This window comes from Leucopleurus acutus (assembly GCF_964270905.1).
Source record: "Leucopleurus acutus genome assembly, chromosome: 2".
Lineage (NCBI taxonomy): Eukaryota > Metazoa > Chordata > Mammalia > Artiodactyla > Delphinidae > Leucopleurus > Leucopleurus acutus.
In genome coordinates, this window is record NC_139143.1 from 112121545 (window position 1) to 112141476 (window position 19932).

At 35.6% G+C, this 19932-nt stretch overlaps 1 protein-coding gene across 8 annotated transcripts in view; it reads left to right on the forward strand.

Moving 5' to 3' along the window:
* EVI5 (ecotropic viral integration site 5) overlaps positions 1-19932 on the forward strand; it is a 207889-nt gene that overhangs the window by 156675 nt on the left and 31282 nt on the right. For all 8 annotated transcript variants that reach the window (XM_082834512.1, XM_082834513.1, XM_082834515.1 and 5 more), the window contains one exon: positions 19698-19793. In XM_082834512.1, the coding sequence (XP_082690638.1) occupies positions 19698-19793 (96 nt within the window). The remainder of the gene's footprint in view (positions 1-19697; positions 19794-19932) is intronic.

A 19932-nucleotide genomic window follows, 5' to 3' on the forward strand; every position in this document is an offset into this window, starting at 1 on the left:
TACCCTGATAAGGGAATAGTAAGGACAAAGAACCTAAAGCCAGGGGCATCTCTGAGACCCTGAGTGGAGTAAGAGAGGAAGTTAGAGGAAGTATGAGAGGTAAATAGGGCAGATTACATAGGGCCTAAGAACTTTGGCCCTTCTCTGAGTAAGGTAGAAAGTCATGGGAGGGTTTTGAGCATAGTTAGATGACATTTAAACCTATTAAAAGGATTCATTTGAACTTGATTCAGAAAAAAATTCTTGTAGGAATTCATAGTATTTAGATGGGAGGAAATGGTGGTTAAAAATTGTTTCCTCCTCCTCTTAGTGGAATTTTCCATCTTTATTCTATTGATCCAAATGTTATTTATTAGTTGAGGACTTTATTTTTACGTTAATGCTAAATCACACTTTCTCCATTTTCCAAGTGGTGGAACAAAACACAGAAAAGTTAATTTTTGCTTAGTTAATTGAGGAAAATAGATGAAAATTGAACCCAAGCCTTGTGATATTGAACCTGGAATTGAGTTTGTGTTTTGATTTTTATAAAGATAAACATATTAATTTGTCATAACCATATTAAAAGCTTCTGTGGGCTGAGCACATCTATAAAGTTAATGCTGCTTTGTTATAAATAATGAAAAGTTTTCAGTTTAAAACAGTTTAGTTCTACGCAAATCCAACTTTGTGTTCTTTTCCTGGTACCCAGTAACATTTACCCATTTTCATTACTTTGCCCAACAGATAACCTCTAGGGATGCCTCAGATGGGCAATACCCCAACCGCTCTTGGCTTAAGAAACACCCACTCAAAATTCTGTTCTGACATAAAATGAGGGAGTTAGATTTAAATCAGTGTGCCGAGCTCAGTATGCAGTTTTGACAGAGATAGAGAGGAAGTGATAAAAATCTTTACCATTTAACAAAAAAAATTTTTTAAATGTAAAATTACAATGACATTACTAAAGGATGGAGTTTAGCATGAAGCTTTGTGATCAGTTTGTGCTTTCTAATTTCCTGAGCTCATTTGTTAATAGTTTCACAGCAGGTGGTAGTTTATATGCCACCTCTTGACTAACAAACTTCTTTTTGGAGGACTTTTTTTTCCCCCTTTAAGTACAGTGGTTTCTGTTTTGAGCAACTTATTTAAACATTTTTCATTTTTCTTTAATGATTTTTCTCAAAATTTTAAGCATTTTTAAATTAGAAAAATAACTTCTATAATCTTATCTAGTCTTAATGCTGATTCTCAACAAAGGGAGTTAGGTATACAGAATATTTTACTCAGCTTGCTATCTGGTCATTAGGTATTAAAAACTTAAAAAAATTTTTTTTTTTTTTTTTTTTTTACTGAAGTGCTCAGAGATGATTCTCTGATCTCCAACTTTAGTATGCAGTTAAATATAAAGAGATTAAGTATCTAGAGGTTTTTAAATTTGCTATATCTAAGAATGAAGGATATCATTCACTTACTCAAGACCAGTTCATAATAGTATCTAAAGAATTAGTGAAGATAGGTTAGACCCTTAAAGTACCATGCTACCAGTGATCATCTTGGTGTTATTAAAATTAGTTTAGAGAATTCCCTGGCGGTCCAGTGGTGAGGACTTGGCACTTTCACTGCTATGGCCCGGGTTCAGTCCCTGGTAGGGGAACTAAGATCCCTCAATCCATGTGGTGTGGCCAAAAACTTTTTAAAATAAAAATTAATTTATGTACACCTAGCACACAGATCTTGGTTTCTAATACCATTCTCCAATAACAGAAACCAAGGTTCCTGAGAGAAATAGCTGATTCCAGGACTAGAATAGGAAATACACAAGATGAGCCTGGAGTATCTTGCAGTGTCAGAAAGTAAGGAAGTGTTCCAAAACAAAACAAAACGAAACCCTGCATTAGCAGGAATATGTTAAAGGGACAGAGAGGAGCCAACTGAAAAAGCTCCCAGTGGCCAAAGGTGGAACAATATTTAAAATAGGAAAAAATAATTAACATAGTAGTGGATTATAATTTAAGGTATAAAATAAATATCTGTGGATCCATACTGATATCAATAATGATTGAATAAATTAATAAATGAAGAGGAAGAGATAAATCTCTATGCAGAAGAATTCCAAATAACTTTTGTAGATACTCTGCCTTCAGAAGGGAAGCATAAATTTCTATTCTTTTAAGTGTAGCCTGTGCACAGTGACTTCCTTCCAAGGGGTCCAGTATGGAAAGGGTAAGGGAAAAAAGTAACTTTTTTGGAGAAACCTGACAAACACTGCCTCACCCAGATGATCAAATCAGCATCAATAGTTGTAAATCACACTGCTAGTAATATACTCTTGATAGGATGTGACAAAATGGCACTTTACCTCTGTGGTCTTCCAGTAGCCCATAATCACATTCTTACTATGAGAAGAATATCAGACAAATTTCAATAGTAGGGCATCTGGCAAAACACCTGACCAGTACTCCTGTAAGCTGTCAGGGTCATCAAAAACATAGAAAGTCTGAGAAACTGTCCCAGCCAAGAGGAACCTAAGGAGACATGACAACTAAATGTAATGTGGTATCCTGCATGGGATCCTAGAACAGAAAAAGAACATTGGGTTTAAAAAAAAAAAAAAAACCCTAAGAAAATCTGAATAAACTTTGGAATTTAGTTAGTAACAGTGTATCGATATTAGTTCATTAATTGTAACAACATGGAAGATATTATTAACAGGGGAAACAGTGCAAGGGAGTATATAGTACTCTTATCCTCTCAATTTTTCTGTAAATCTAAAACTGTTTGAGAAAACATCTGTTATAAAAAATAGTTTATGGGAATTTCCTGGCGGCTCAGTGGCTAGGACTCCACACTTTCACTGCCAGGGGCCTGGGTTCAATCCCTGGTCGAGGAACTAAGATCCCACAAACTGTGTGGTGTGGCCAAAAAAAAAAACAACAAAATTTTTTTTAAATTAAAAATAGTTTATATAATTCCATGGTTTTTAGGAACCCCTGGAATTAGATAGAATTTTAAGTATTGGTCACAAAATTTGATCTGTTTTTTTTTTTTTTAATTTGAAGTGGGCCTCTCACTGTTGTGGCCTCTCCCGTTGTGGAGCATAGGCTCCGGACGCGCAGGCTCAGCAGCCATGGCTCATGGGCCCAGCCGCTCCGCGGCATGTGGGATCTTCCCGTACCGGGGCACGAACCCGTGTCCGCTGCATCGGCAGGCAGACTTTCAACCACTGCGCCACCAGGGAAGCCCCTGATCTGTTTTTAATTAAACTGATTTATAAGAAATATTTTCTAGCTTTTGGACCTTGTACAAATGCTGATTTTTCATGTGTGTATTTAGCTGATCCTGTAAGAAACATCACTTGAACGATGTGTGGGATGTATTTCTCTTCTGAAATGGAATTAAATCAGTCTTAGTAGTGAGAAAAAATTTTGATTTATTTCCTCCCTTCCATACTTTTCAACTTACCTTATTATTTCTTTAAAGTATTTATATGTACTTTTTTTCTAGTTACTAAAACATAAAGAATAGTCAAACCTTTTTGTCTGTGACTTGAAATTACAGGAAACTGTTTTAGAAACTTACCAATAGTACATGATATGAGTATGATTTGGTTTTAGGTGTTTCAAATGAGTCACCTTGAAGTCATGGAGAGGCTACCATTTACCACATTTACTATTCTGATTAATTTTTCTTAAGGCAAAGTACAAATCAGTAAAAACTTACTAAAGCTTAGTGATTGCTATTGATGTTTCAGTAAGGTTATGTTGATTAATCTCAGTGATTGCTTATCGACTGTCACAGACTTACTCAAATCATTGTGTTTTCTGCTACTATCGTCATCTCACATGCAGTTATAATTTGCTTAATGTAGCTTGCTTTAATTGAAAATATCAAATTAGAACTTAGAAATTGTGCTCCTGCTGCTGCAAGTTAATATGGTTGCCTCTGTGACCGTTGAACATAGTTTCATAATATAGCCTTGAAAAAAAAGCATTATTTAACCTTTAAAATAGTCAAGATAATGCCTTTTAATGGTCTCTAAAATAGTTAAACTTTTACAAAGGAGAGAGAGAGCTTGTATATATCTTTCTGTAGCATAATCTCTCTTTTCGTTACATTTTCTCATCTGTGGGTGTAATTTAAAATATTTTTTTAATGTAAGCTTTACACTTGCATTTGAGACTAAGCAACCTGCATTGTGTCATGACCCTTCTAATACCACAAACCTTCTGTAATACTACTCCCAGCGAAAAACCCACATCCTATGTATAACCTTAGATTTATTTTGAAATCTCTATGAAGAGCGCACAGAGAGATTACTAATTGTTTCTGTTATTTCCTTTAAGGGTGTGATGTCTATTTGTAAACCATGTTTTAAGTTTTACTTTGTCAGGCTTAAAATGTTAAAGTATATTAAGTACTGATTTCCTATTCTAAAGTTACTATATAAAAGTTTAATAACTAACAATAAGTTTCAGTTCAGAATTGGGTGGTATGTTAGACATCTGTAGGGTGTTCAAGAAAGGAGAAAGCAATGGTACTTGCAGTAGCCAATATTTCTAATACCACTGGCCAGCACAGTACTAGTAAACAATTGCAAATTTTAACAATAAGCAACTTTTTTTCCCATTTTATTCCTGTTCTTTTATTATTTCCTTTTGTCTGTTTTAGCTTTGGTGTGTGTTCTTTATGTAATTTCTTAAGATGGGTGCATAAATCTAACATTATTATTTAAAAACAAGGATAACTACTCATTATTAGGAGAATGGTTAAACCATAGTAGATCCATATTTGGAAAAGTCTGTATCTTTAAGAAAGAATAAAGAAAGATCTGCAAGACATAATAATGAGAAAAATTATAGAATGTAGTGATAATTCCATTTGTGTATGTTAAAAAGTATATGTGTGTATGTATTTGTTTAAGTAGATCGGAATGTCTGCTGTGATACCTATCAAAGCTCCCTCTGGGGAGCATAAAGGGCTTGATGCAAAAGAGAAAGGGAAACTTCAGTTTTTATACCATATGAATTTATATGATTACCATTATAATTTTTTAATGTACGTACATTAAAATAACTTGAGGTAACCATTGCTAGAATGGAAATAAGAATCATTGGAAAACAGCAATGTAGAAAACTTGGTCAACCTAGCAAAAATGCCACCCTCCTTCTCTGGCCTTAAAGTCTTTGAGTTGTCTGGCTCCTGCCTACTTCTCTGACTGCATCGTAAACCACACTCCCCTTCATGTCATGCTCTAGCAACACCAACTTTATTTTTGTTTCTAGAACCAAAGCTCATTCATTCCTACAGGCTTTTGCTCTTGCTCTTGCTCTTCCCTGCATTTGGAATGCTAGGCTCCTTGATCTTCCCATGGCTCGTTCCTTTTCATCATTTATATCTCAACTTAAAAGTCACCAACTCGGGCTTCCCTGGTGGCGCAGTGGTTGAGAGTCCGCCTGCCGATGCAGGGGATACGGGTTCGTGCTCCGGTCTGGGAGGATCCCATGTGCCGCGGAGCGGTTGGGCCCGTGAGCCACGGCTGCTGAGCCTTGCGCGTCCGGAGCCTGTGCTCCGCAACGGGAGAGGCCACAACAGTGAGAGGCCCGCGTACCGCAAAAAAAAAAAAAAAAGTCACCAACTCATAGAGATTTTCCCTGACCACCTTTATAAAGTAGGACCCTAATGCCGTAACTCTCTATTTCATCATTGTGTTTCATATTATTTGTAGTTCTTATTAGTGTCTGAAATTACCTTCACTTTAAAAATCAACTCACACCCACATGTAATATATTAGAACCTGGTTTGTCTTACATACTGCTGTATGCCTTGTGCCTGGCATGTAACAGGTTATCAAAAAATAATTGTTGAATGAATCTTAGGCGGCAGCCATGTACATGAGGATTTAATATTATTATGCCATAAGAACAGGCAGGTTCAAAGTACCTTTTTTTAATTGAAGTATAGTTGATGTACAATATTACATAAATATCAGGTGTAAAGATTCATTTGTTTAAATGCTGCCCCAGAGGTGGACTGAAACTGATCCCATAATTTCCTACCTCAACCGTCTAACAAAATAGTAAATTTTTTTTTTAAAGGCAAATACTTTCCCACTAAAAGCAGCCTGAGAGGAAAAGGATCTTACCCTAATGCAATAAACTTTAAAAGTGACAGTTAAGGAAAGAAATAAACTATTTAAGAGCAGAGAGGCCTAGCAGGGCTTGGCTTCTAACCTCAATTATCTCCCTCTCTCCTATGTCACCACGCTGTATATATAGGTAAGTCAGCAAAACCCCCGGAAGATTCAGTCATATCCCAAATGTGGAGAGAAGGAAAATGAGTATGTCTGACTGAGAAGTTGTAGAAACTTCTAGAAGGAACAACCCAGTGAAGGAGATTAGAAAGTGAACATCTGAATCTTAATTAAAGTGAAGGCCCTGGGACAACACACTCTATTTGGGAAATGATCTGAATCCTAAAACCCAGGTTTTGGCATGTATGCCCCCAGTTAGGTAATACAAAATATCTAACAGAATCTCAGAAGAATAAAGAGTGCCTCTGTTTAGCCAGGTTCTTCTTTTCCTCATGCTGTCCCTCAGGCCATAGAAATATGGGAACAAACTTGAGCTTGGAGGGCACAGAAAATAGATTTTAAATATGATGGAAAGAGAGTTAATAAGTAACTCATATCATTAGAGCATTTAGAATATCTAGACAGTCACCTAGCCATGAGCATGATGAGAAGAAATGGCACAACAACTTGGTTTCTATTATTATAGCAGAGAAAAGAGAAAGAAATACTATTCAGAAACATCCCAACCAAGAAGAAAGGTAATTCAAGTGTAAGAGGAATTACAATTACTTCATACTATAAAACAACTAAACATGAATTTAGTAAAATTAAGAAATCAAAAGATAAGATAATTAAAAAGTGCACTGAGGTAAGAAGGAGGGGATTGTACCACTAAGGGAATAAATTGAAGCCCAATACACCATTGCAGAAACCACAAAAGAATAGCCTATTCAATGGACAATGCTGAAAATTGGAATATTGGCATAGAAGAAAAGCTTGAGATAATAATCACAATGAATATAGAGGTTAAGAATGAAAAACAAGTATATTAGCTAATGCTTATGGATGACAGACAGATAATCTAACACTAAGAATAATTGGTATCCCACAACAAATAGAAGGAAGATATATTCAAAAATAAGCAAGAAGAGGTCCTTGAAATTAATGAAGATGCAAATTAAAAGAAAACCTTGTGTTCTAGGAAAATTTGACACAGAATGCTCCTTAAACACTTAGAGCAGATTACCTACAAAGTTGTATGGGAAGATTAAGACTTGTCCTCCAGATTTCTCACAGCATATTCAATGCCAGAAATCAGCAGAGCAATGGCTATGCTGCACTCTCCAATATGATAGCCACTAGCCAGCCAATGTGGTCATAGCCTCATTTTGCACAGTAGCTCCTAGCTAACATATTAGACAGTGCAGATGGAGAACATTTCCATCACCACAGAAAGTTATCTTAGTACTAGTCTACAACATTCTGAGTTTGGCTGACCCAAAAATGTTATAGCTAAACAATGTGTCATCCAGATATTTTGAAGAAATAGATTGTTATTTTCCAGTGTGAAAAGATTGCTAGGATACTATTCTCATAATCTTGAAAAAATTACTGGATAGTGAAATCCAGCTTAAAACAAGTCAAAATAAAGAACTATGAAATGTGGGCACTATTTGAAAAGATGGGTGGTAAATGTTGAATCTGTTTAAATACAGAACTAATACTAAACAAATATGGGAATAATGATTACAAGTGAGAGAGTTTTTTTTAAATAAACTTTGACAGTGTAAAAATAACAGCTAACAAAAATCTGGAAGTGGAGGGAGAGGGGATATGAAGGCAGGTATAAATGCACTCATATCCCAGCAAGATAGTCAATCAATACCACATACATTTAAAGCATGTAATAAAAATGCAGACTTCTAACATCTTAATGTTTTTTTGTTATCCCTTAAATTTAGAGGTTTTTTTTAAAAAAAAGGAAATTACCTCTCATATTGAAGAAACACTTGGCATTCACTGTACTTTCTTTTCCTATTAATTTTAGCTAATATTTAATGTTTAATTTTCATTTTTGTATTTTTACCACTGTCCAAGTTGCTTAAGGCAAACATATATAATTTTACAGAAACAGTTATTTTTACTAAAAAAAAATCTGGCTGCATGTATTCCAAGATGTTAACATTGATCAATTCTGAGGAGTATGAATAGAAATGATTGTTACTCTCTTTATGTTTTTTTTCAATTAAAATATTTTTCCTATTTTTTTCTACTGTATTAATCACAGCCAGGCCAGACCACCTCATTGAAATAGTTGAGAAAGGAAATTAATTTTATATGAGTTACTAATTTGAAATTTATAAAGTATTATTGATATTATCTTTACGTGGGCTGTCTTTGATTTATCTTTTTGTTTGTTTGTTTTGTTTTGTTTTTCCGCTGAGCTGCACAGCATGCAGGATCTTAGTTCCCCAACCCATACCCCCTGTAGTGGAAGGCGAATTCTTAACCACTGGACCTCCAGGGAAGTCCCCCTATCAAGTTTTAATACTCTAACAGTCTAATAAGTTGATAAAGATGCTTTTTGGCAAAATCAGCTCTGCATGGATTCTTTAAACAGGGCACAGAAAAGCATGTTTTATCCATGAGGTGAATATATAAGAGCCATGTATATGGTCATCTGATGCTAAGGAAGGTAGATGAGAAATTTTGACAGCTAAGGACTGAACTCCCCAGCTTTGGCTTACTAACACTCTGTACAGAGGGGTCCAGAAAAAGATAAATGAGTAACATAAGCAACACCAATTTTGGGAAAATAATTCTAGCACATATCCTGCTGTGATTTGTCTTACAATTAAGGCACTAGGAATGAAATCTGGTTTCTGTCCCTGGCTAGCCATGTGATCTTTGACAGGTAAGCCACTAGTCTGTCTAATCTTTTAGTGTTGTTGAGGCCAGGCTGTGCTTAGATCAAACCACCTGTGAGGACAATAATCAGGTAAAGCACCAGGCCAAAAAAGAGGGCTTATTATTAGTCTGTCAGTCTGGAGAAAATCTGGCTAAGAGAAGGAAGTGGTAATAAGAATCCAGAGGATGGAAATAACAGGCCTAGATCGTAATCATCATCAAGCTGGGAGAAGACAATCTAGAGAAATAAAAGTGATGGGCAGTAGAATGACAAAGCGAAGAAATGATGTTTGCATAGATCTAGAAAGGCTTTTTGTAACTAATTCTTCGAAAGTCTTGGTTTCCCAAGACAGTGCTCCCCAAAAGGGTTTGTCAGGTGTTTACTCAGCCTGGCATAGCAGTGTTTATCCTTAGTAAATGGGATACATTACCATATATCCTTTCTTCATAAGGAACAAGTGAGACAGAAGCTGCTTTACAGTGCATAAGAATACCTATTTGGAATTTAAGTTTGTGGTATTAGAAACAAAAAACAAAACCAAGAAACAAAAATAGAGATAAATCTTTCACTGAGATGATAACCCCCATGACATGGAATATAAGGGTATTAAAATATGACAGTTCCACCTCTCCAGAAGGTGAATCACATTTTCTTCAGTTACACAGTTTTCCAGCTGTGAGCACTATCTCAGTGAGCAAGATAAAGCTTACTGAGTGGTGGTTTTATGCTTTCTTTTATGACAAGTCTTCTCTTTCTTAGAGATTTCTTTGTGATGAACACTATGCTTTTCCCAGAATTTAAAGTCATCTACCTACTTTATAGAATATTTTTACAAAGAGTTTTGTGTGTTTAAAGTGATGTTAAATATAGAGAGTTCTGGGCTTCCCTGGTGGTGCAGTGGTTGAGAGTCCGCCTGCCGATGCAGGGGACACGGGTTCGTGCCCCGGTCCGGGAAGATCCCACATGCCGCGGAGCGGCTGGGCCCGTGAGCCGTGGCTGCTGAGCCTGCGCGTCCGGAGCCTGTAAAAAAAAATAGTGAGTTCTTTGGACCTCTTAGGAGTGAAATGTTAAACACGTTAATCTATTAATAAGAGGCAAGAAATCATAACTGCTAATATTTATAATGTTTATCTTTTACCAAATACATATAAATAATAGAGTAAATATTTACAAGGGAAATATATAAAATGCTGTATTCCTATAAATATTCTGAGTCTTTGGCTTCAGATATTTAAATTTCTGTGCCCATGTCTTCTATATTTACTCCCTTGACCCAACCAACCATTAAATATACATTATATTAGTTTTACTCTGTTACCTGTTTGATTTGAAAAAAGGAATAAAAACAGTACTTGTTTTCATTCGAATGGGAAATTTTTCTATTTCAGCTTTGACTCTTAAAATATCAACAATATCATGGGGGAAAAAGGCAAAAGTACTACTTTAGATTAAAAAAGGCTAAAGAGATATAATAACCAAATGTAACCATGAACCTTGGTTCAATTGTGGATAATAATAAAACATTTTGGGCCCTTTCAGGAAAGTCTGAATAGGAAGTACATGTTTAATGATGCTGTGAAATTACTATTAATTTAGGTGTTGTAAGGACATTTGGTTTCTTTTAGGAGATGCATGCTGAAATATATAGTAGTGAAATGTCATATCTGCAATTTACATTCAGATGTTTCAGAAAATACACAAATAGGAAAAACAAAAGCAAATGTGGCAAAACAGTAATTGGTGACTATAACTAAGGGGTATATGGGTATTGTACTATTATTTCAGCTCTTCTGTAGATTTGAAAATTTTAAAAATTAAAAAGCTAGAGAAAAATTTTGCAAGATATTAATGATAGACTAGATGCTTTTATATTTGATATAGGGTGCTTTCTGCTACCTTCATCTACACATCTAGTATATTAAATGGGTGTTAACTGGTTAAATTCTTTTAAAAAAAAACAAAAACAAAACAAAAACCCTCTGAGCAAATTATCTGGTTGTGTAGAGCATTAAAAAGCCTATGGCTTGAAACACAGCTTTTTAAAATCTGCTATCTTCCTGTCTAAGGAAGTGTCCTTCCTGTGGCAGGATAGGGGTAAGTTATAACCAGCCTTAAAAACATAGATAAAGAAACAAATAAACAAGAATGGACTCTTAGGCATGCCTATTACAACTTCTCTTTTAAAATGAGGCTAATTCATGAATTTAAACAAACCAGGGCCCCTGCCTCCTCTTTTCTCACTGCCACAATATTTTTTAATGTTGTCCACTGCTAAACCACACTTTTCTCTCAAACACTTGTTCAAAGCAACTTAACAACATATTTATCTCAGTTTTGCTGCAACATAACACGTAAAAACATGCTGCTTAGAGCTATACGGTAAACATTTCATGTTTTCTCTTCAATCTTTTAGCTTGATATGCATTACCATACTTAATTGTTCAACCTTTTTAAATAGTATGTTGGAGTACAGTAGACGTAGGTGAAGGTATTTCTAATTAAAATGTCCACTTTCTGCTGTGACTTACACAAATACATAATTCACTTATTTCCTGCTGAGCACAGCATTTATGATTTTTCAATCAACAGATTGAAAATATTCAGGTAACAGAATATTTTACATATCCTGAGCACAGTCCATCTCTACCTCATCCTTTCTGTGATTAGAGCTCCCAAAGGTTGCAGGGACAAAAACAGGTGAAAGTATATGCCGAAGGTCGTTAATCAACCGTCTAGGTAGTTGAACACCAGAATCACTGCTCTAAGTAAAATATTCCTCTATACACATTTATATGTGTTATATTAAAGCACATAGCTTTGGGGCTATAACAGTCTGTTACCTGATTTAAAAAAGTTTAGAGAATTGGACTCCATATTTCCCTTATTTATTGCCATATCTCCTCATAATATTGGTACTTTAAGTTTTAAAAGAATTATTTTGTTGGTCCCCAAATCTTTGGTTTTTCTTCATTCTTTAGAACAGTTAGTTTTCAGTCATAGGGGTCATACATGTGGAATTTTCTCAGATCCTAAACATTTTATTTAGTTCCTCATCATGCATTACCAAACTTTAAACCATATTTTCTGTTTGAGAGCTACGTTAACCAAGACAGGGATTTGAGTTCAAAATTGAACCAACCTCTGCAGACAGGGAACTGACCAGCTGAAACTATCACAGAAATAATGTGAAGTGAAACTGATAGCAGAATTGAAAGAAATTAAAGAACCCTTGACAGTTTTCCTCTATTTTTGTTTTTAAATATATTCTCTCTGGAAATGTAGCGACTATTTGTCGATAAGTTTATCGGTCTTGGTCATTTACCACATTCACCATTGTGGTAGTTGTAAAAACATCTCTTTTATTATATGTAAATTTATACTAAGTAAATTCTGTAATGAGTGTCAACTCATAAAATATTCGAGATTTTTAAGAAATAGGGTAAAAATTAAGCATTTTATAATTGGCATATAAATAGAATTTTGAATTTGTGTTTTAAAAAAATAGTTAATTTTCAAAGATGGTTCAAACCAGTGCGTTTCAAGTGTAGTTTATGTCACGCTGGTTATGTCAGAATCACCACTTGTTTAGCTTTCAAAGTATACTGATTTTCAAGCTCCATTCCCAGACATTTAGAATTCAGTAGGTCAGAAATTGGTTCTCTTAATCTATATGTTTACAAAACTCCCAAAGTGATTTTTTTTTCCATAATCATCATTTGGAATCATTGTTTTAAGCATTTCATAGATTATGTTGTTTATATCATGGTGTTTATTTACTTAGCCATATTTTTTAAAATATTTATTAGGATGTTTTTATTGCAGGCAACCCAATTCTGGATTTGTTAATGGCATAAATAATATGGCTTAAATAATAAAGGGGATTTATTGGCTTACATGCCTGAAAAGTCCAGAAGTAGGGTGTGCTTCAGGAAAAGTTTGGTTTGAGCTCCATTTTGTTGTATTTAACCATGATTCTTAAGGCTCAGCCCTCCTTGTCATTTTTATCTTCAGGAGGTTTTCCTTATTGTGCTAAAATGGCTTACCGGTGAGCTTTATACCCACATATCGTAATATCCAGAATAAGAAACTGTACCCCATACTTTCCAGCAAAACTTTTGAGTGTCACACTTTGAGAAACCCCTGAACCAATCACTGTGCAAAATAGATGTGATCATCTTGTTTGAGTTAAACCCCACCAATCAGGGCATACCTGTGGAATTAAGGATCAGGATAATTCCAATTCTGTCACCACTACATAATGAGGGAGAGAGAATGGATCTTGAGGTAACACCCATAAAATCTACTACAAAATATTATAGAGATGAACTATAATTTAGCCTGCTCCAAAATTATATTGTTTTAATGAAGTACTAATTGTATGATTTAATCATATTGCTTTTTAGTTTCTTAAGTTTTCAGTAAAATGTGAAGAAAGTAGTATCCATTCTAGAGCAAAACATGGATTTTTAAATGAAGAAACATTAAGTAACCTTTGGTAGATATGTGTCTTTTCACATATGTAAATGAAGAACAGTGTGGACCAAGTGCTTACTTTTTAGCAGGCTGGGGAGGGAGAGGAAATTAATTGCTTTTTATCGATGACTTCCTCCCCATATTTTATTATGAAAAATTTCAAACATACAGAAGTTGAAAGAATTGTATAGTGAACATCATAAACTCACCACCTCCATTCTAAAACTAATATTTTGATATATGTTTTAAATGTTGCTTTATCAGATACTTACCCATCCACCATTCTAGCTCACTTATATTTTTGATGCATGTCAGAGTAAGTTAAAGTTGTCATACTTTACCCCAGTCACTTAAGCTTGCGTATTATTAACCAGAGTTATTAATGACCTTTTGACCAAGAGGCTCATATATAAAGCTCAGTGGCTTAAGGCCTTAATATGAATTAGATTATTTTAGACTTCATAATGGTAATTCCTAAAATAATCATTCAAAGATAGATCTAAGAGTGAAATATGCATTTAAAACTTTCATAAAGTTACTTTATGCTCTCTTGATATAGTTTCTTTTGCTGTGTGAAAAAAGATATATATTTAAGGTCTGTTCACTGAAATTACTGACAATTGCCAAAATTGTTTATATGTTGGATCTCTTTAAGTTTGTTACTTACCTTATTAGTTTTGCTTAGGAAACCAGTTAACTGGCAATCTGTTTTTGTTATCAGTTGGACCAAAAGAAAACCTCAAGAAAATGCAGGTTCCTGGTAAATTTATTAGCGTAGCTGACATTTTCCCACCTGCTTATCAGAAAGAACCATGTGGACATTGCTTGAAAACAGAAAGCTATAAAAATACTTGCAAAAAAATCTTAAACATTAGAAAATTGAATGAACTGCCTCAGAAGTGAAATCAAATTGATATCCACTTATTAGAATATAATAGTTAATTGTATTTTGGGGTGTTAGAAATATACAGTTATTCAGTTTTTACATTTAAAAAGGATCCTTAAAAGGCTTTATATTAACATATTTAAATGAGACCCTATTTGTAGAACGTAAAAATCACAGACTTTTAGATAAAAGGTCATTTTTATACATTTCAATGTATTAAATAGCATTTAGGGCATCTCTCAGTTTTTACTTCTATTTTTGAAATATCAGCTATATTCCCTTAAAGCAGACTATTGAATCAAAATGCCCCAAGCAGAGCTTTCCAGCTGTTGTGTCTGTCACACTGGTGTGCTACTAATGTGTGACAAGTGTGCCAGGATGGTGATTGTCTTCTCCTGGGGTCACTGCTAGAGCCTGGAGTTGCTTAATTACCCTTCCTCTTTCTTCAGTTTAGCCAGTGTGCCTTATAGGTTGTTTATTGGGGTATCTGTCTGTCTGTCCACAGAAACAGTGGTTTGATGGGCATCAGAATCTTTTTGTTTGTAAAAATTTTGCAAAAAAAAAAAAAACCCAATAGTAACCTTTGTATTTAAATCTAAAAAGAACAACTACATGCAATTAGATTTGATCAAACATATAAAGTGTTTCTCTTTGAAATTATGCTTTTTTTCTGCAGTTAATAGAAATTCGAAGAACACCATTTTTTTAGTCATAAAATCTAAGAGGGCTTCTTTGATTTTCACAAATATCTTTCAGGAGTCTTTTTTTTTAAGCTAAAAGCATTCCATTTTTTATTGTAAAATTTCTTAACTGCCGTTTTTCACTAAACACTACCTTTCCTCCAAAGAAATCAAAGTGCTGTAACAAACTTTTTAGCCAAACCCTACAAAGACCCACCTTTGGAAGAAACAAATCTTTGGAGTCACTTGATCGCTTTAAAAAAAATTTTTTTTTAATTTATTTTATGTATTTATTTTTGGCTGCGTTGGGTCTTCGTTGCTGCGCATGGGCTATCTCTAGTTGTGACGAGCGGGGGCTACTCTTCGTTGTGGTGTGTGGGCTCCTCGCGGAGGCTTCTCTTGTTGCGCAACACAGGCTCTAGGTGCGTGGGCTTCATTAGTTGTGGCACGCGGGCTCAGTAGTTGTGCCTCACGGGCTCTAGAGCGCAGGCTCAGTAGTTGTGGCTCACAGGCTTAGTTGCTCCGCCACATGTGCGATCTTCCCGGATCAGGGAAGGAACCTGTGTGCCCTGCATTGGCAGCCGGATTCTTAACCACTGCACCACCAGGGAAGTCCCTTGATCGCTTTCTGTAAAACAGATTTAATGATTTCTATCTTGTCAAGCATTTTTTTCATGCAAGTTTTCCTGTAGGGAAGAAATGATATTATTGTTACTGGTCATTCTACAGCCATTCAGACCTAAAGCATTTCTGCGTTTTTGAGCTTCTTTCCTACAATATTAGAGCTTACCTTGGGCTTTGTCATTTTATTTGCCCTGAAAATTTTATGTTATCCCACATGATGATATTGCTATGCAGTGTTCAAAATCCTCAAGACCTTTGCCTTTACTGGGGACCTGATTTAAAATCATCTTTCTCCAAGTCTGATTCCAAACCATAAACATTTAGCTTATTTCATTCAGAAGGATTTCTCCCTAGTAGTGGATTGCACTTTCCATTTAATCAACCATTTCAAGGGAATTAATATGACATGATAGTAAAATTAGACTAAAATTTAAAGCCATCAAAAAGGACAGCTGAACACATGTTAAAATGAGTAATTCTTATCAAATTACCCTGCTTTGGAAGTATATTTACTTACTAAATTTCTGCTGCCATTTCTCATGTCACACATGGGATTTAGAAAGTACTTTCTATAAGAATAACGGCTTCATTTATTTACATCAATGACTATTCTTCCTCCAAAAATTTTTTTCCTACATTATTCCTTCTCTCATGCACTCACTACTTAATCCCTCCTGCTTAACATCATCTTTGCCATCTTTGAGATATACAGGACTAAGGCGGAGGAAGTCTAGAGCCAAGGAAAATCTTAGAATGAGATGGTTATGAAACAGGCTGAATGTGGGTGGTGGGTTCATTAGTCTTTATTATAATACTCTTTTGTTCTTATTCTGTGCCTTTGAAATATTTCATTTAAAAAGTGGAGTGATTAAAAGTAAGATGCTGGTATAAGTACATGTAAGTGGTATTGGACAACTGTAAATTGATAATATGGGTCATTAGCTTAGGGCCATAAATGCAAGTTGCTATAGTTTTTTGTTTTTATTTTTGGCTGCATTGGGTCTTTGTTGCTGCGCGCAGGCTTTCTCTAGTTGTGGGCAGCGGGGGCTACTCTTCCTTGCGGTGGGCGGGCTTCTCTTGTTGCGGAGCATGTGCTCTAGGTGCGCAGGCTTCAGTAATTGCAGCACGCGGGCTCAGTAGTTGCGGCACGTGGGCCCTAGAGCGCAGGCGCAGTAGTTGTGGCGTCCTGGCTTAGTTGCTTCGTGGCATGTGGGATCTTCCCAGACCAGGGATCAAACCTATGTTCCCTGCATTGGCAGGCGGATTCTTAACCACTGCGCCATCAGGGAAGTCCCTGCTCTAGCATTTTATCTTTAATTCTTTTGATATTGCAATTACCGTTTAAATCAGCAGAGGCTGAAATAAATACATAAAGATTTTTGTAACAAATCCAAGAAAGCTAATTTGTGTGATCCTTTGCATAGATTTCCATATATTCTCTTCTGTTTCATTATTTCTCATGTTCATAGTGCTGTAAATTTAAGGTGAAAAATGTGTCAACTGTTGCTGTGACTCTTACGCAGACAGTTCACTCAGTCTTTCATTTAAGTTTCCTTATCTAGGAAATATGAATAAAAATAATACCTATTACACAGGATTGTTGTGATGATTACATATAAAGGGCTTAGAACAATTCCTAGCTCATTGTAAGCCCCAGTCTTTCTCCCTCACAGCTCCACAAGAGAATTAAGTCCTACAGAAAACTGAGTAACTATTTTCTCGATTCTTCTAAGGATGGTACATAGCTAGTACGATTTTAGATGCATAGGAGGTAAGTTAAATCATTACATACAATGATGCTTTAGGCATTAGGGCTTAATTCCTGTGGGGAACCTCAATTGTGAAGGTCTAATAAGTGCTCAAGATATGTTAGCTTTTATTTTTTTTTTATTGCAAGGGACAAATCCATATTCGAACTGGTTTAAATAATAAAGAGACTTTATTGGTTCATATACCTGAAAAAACAGGTAAGGAAGGCTTCAGAGATGGTTTGATTAGGATCCTGACTTGGTATCCCTGCTGTTCTATTGGTTCTGCTATCATTTATCTGGCCATCATACTAATACTTATAACTAAATCTTCAAAAAAATTTTTTTCTTAAATATGGGAGTGGGGGGCTTCCCTGGTGGCACAGTGGTTGAGGGTCTGCCTGCCGATGCAGGGGACACGGGCTCGTGCCCCGGTCCGGGAAGATCCCACATGCCGCGGAGCGGCTGGGCCCATGAGCCATGGCCGCTGAGCCTGCGCATCCGGAGGCTGTGCTCCGCAACGGGAGAGGCCACAGCAGTGAGAGGCCCGCGAACCCCGCCGCACAAAAAAAAATATATATGGGAATGTGGCTGAAAACCATAAGGTATCTCTTGTATATATTTAAGAAGCCCTGCATATTTGGAATATAGTAATTGTTAAGTTAGTTCTTTGCTTAGATGATTATATGTGATATTCATGTGTTTAATTGTATAAGAAAAGTTTTAAAGCCTGTAGAAACAGTAGTTTTTCTTTTACATCTATACAAACATTGGTTACATCAAACTGCTTTAGCAGGCCAAATTCCAGTAAAAGGTTTTTAAGGCAGGTTGCCAAAAGAAAAAAATAAAATAATAAAGGTATGTATAGGAATAACTTGATGAAAGGATTTGCAGAACACGCTAAGGGTACATAAGAATGAAATCAAGGTGGCAAAGATAGTTTAACACAGAAGAGCAATCCTGTTGGCATGGTGCCCTGACTCTGCAGAGGAGCTCCCCATTCTGTTGCCGGAGCAGCTCTGTCTAGTTCTTCTTTCTGCCAAGGATGTTAGGGGAAGGTGTGTAGAAGAAAAGTAGAGGCTGGATTTGGCTGCAGTCAGAGGTCCAAACCGGATAATGTCCAAGGTCCCTTCTTACTGTGAGTGGGAAGAAACATTTTCCACATTGGAAAATGCTCTTCACTACAACCCATTACAAGGTAATTGTACAGAACCTAAGGCACCTTTTAAAACCTACTTTTAAAAAACCGATAAATATTTAGATACCACTAAGATAACTTTTACAGGAACTTCAGAGCTCTTTCAAATCAAAATGTATTATCTTTCTGCTCTATGTATACTGATATCGAATGATCTTCAAGTTGTATTCTTGAGAGATAATAGCAAGTGTAGAACAGCTTGTATAGTGTCAGTAGTATGAGTAAAAATATGTGGGTATACATGTGTGTTTGATTATATATGTAGAAAATACCATGGAAAGACTACACTAAAAAAACTGTCAACAGTGGTTGTCTCCATGGAAGGAAACTGAGTGATGACTATTGAAAGTGAATTGGTACTTTTCTGGCATGAGTAGTTTCAGTAGATGTCTCTGCATCAGAGCTTCTTAACATTTTAAGCATCAACTTCCTAAACAAATAATCTGGAGATAACAAAAACAATCCTGTTTTCACTCTTTAATAAGTTCTTTACCTTCAAAGTACATTTGTTTTCAGGTGGTATAAGAAAAAGGCAGCTCCTCCCCTTCCTAGTCTACTTCCCTGGAAAATGATCCCAGCATGATTCTAGAACTAGTTCTTAGGATTGGAGCACCTTTTAATCACATTCCTGAACTAATTAAACAGAAGAGATTCAGAGCTGTCCTCCCCTTTTAAGAGTGGTTTGGAGAACCTGTTTTTTTTCCTCCTCTGTTCCCCAGCAAAAGCAGGTTCGTAGTGTAGCTGTAGGAGGCTTAAAACCTTCTCAGCTAAGCATTGAATCTCTTATGGAACGGATAGAAAAGCATTTGCCCTCAAAATAACTGGATAAATGGCTTCTGAATTCTAGGGTAATTGTTTTCACTAGTAGACCCATTTGATTATTGATTTCTAAGAGTCTCTCAAAAGGTACATTTTATAAATTGTATTAATATAATTAATAAGCACTATTTAGAAATATTCAATATAGTTTACTATTAATTATTGTACAGAAATAGTTTGAGAATAGATTTGTTCAGAATTTAGCCAATTAAAGGATATGCCCTTATGCTGTCCTGTATCTTCAAATGTTCGAGTGTATGCTGTGAAAATTGTCTCTTGATTTTGCTCTGTTGTATTGTCACAAAACAGAAAGAAGAAGGAAAGCTTCAAGGACAGCTTAACAAGTCTGATTCTAACCAGTACATTAGGGAACTGAAAGATCAGATAGCAGAGCTGAATCATGAGGTAAGTGATAAATTTTGATCTTCACATATTTCTTTCTTCCTTCCTCTGTATTGACACAACACTTTATTATTGCTTATGACTGACTCTTTCATGGTAAATATTTTCTGTGAATCTTTGATTATGATTAATAATAATATTT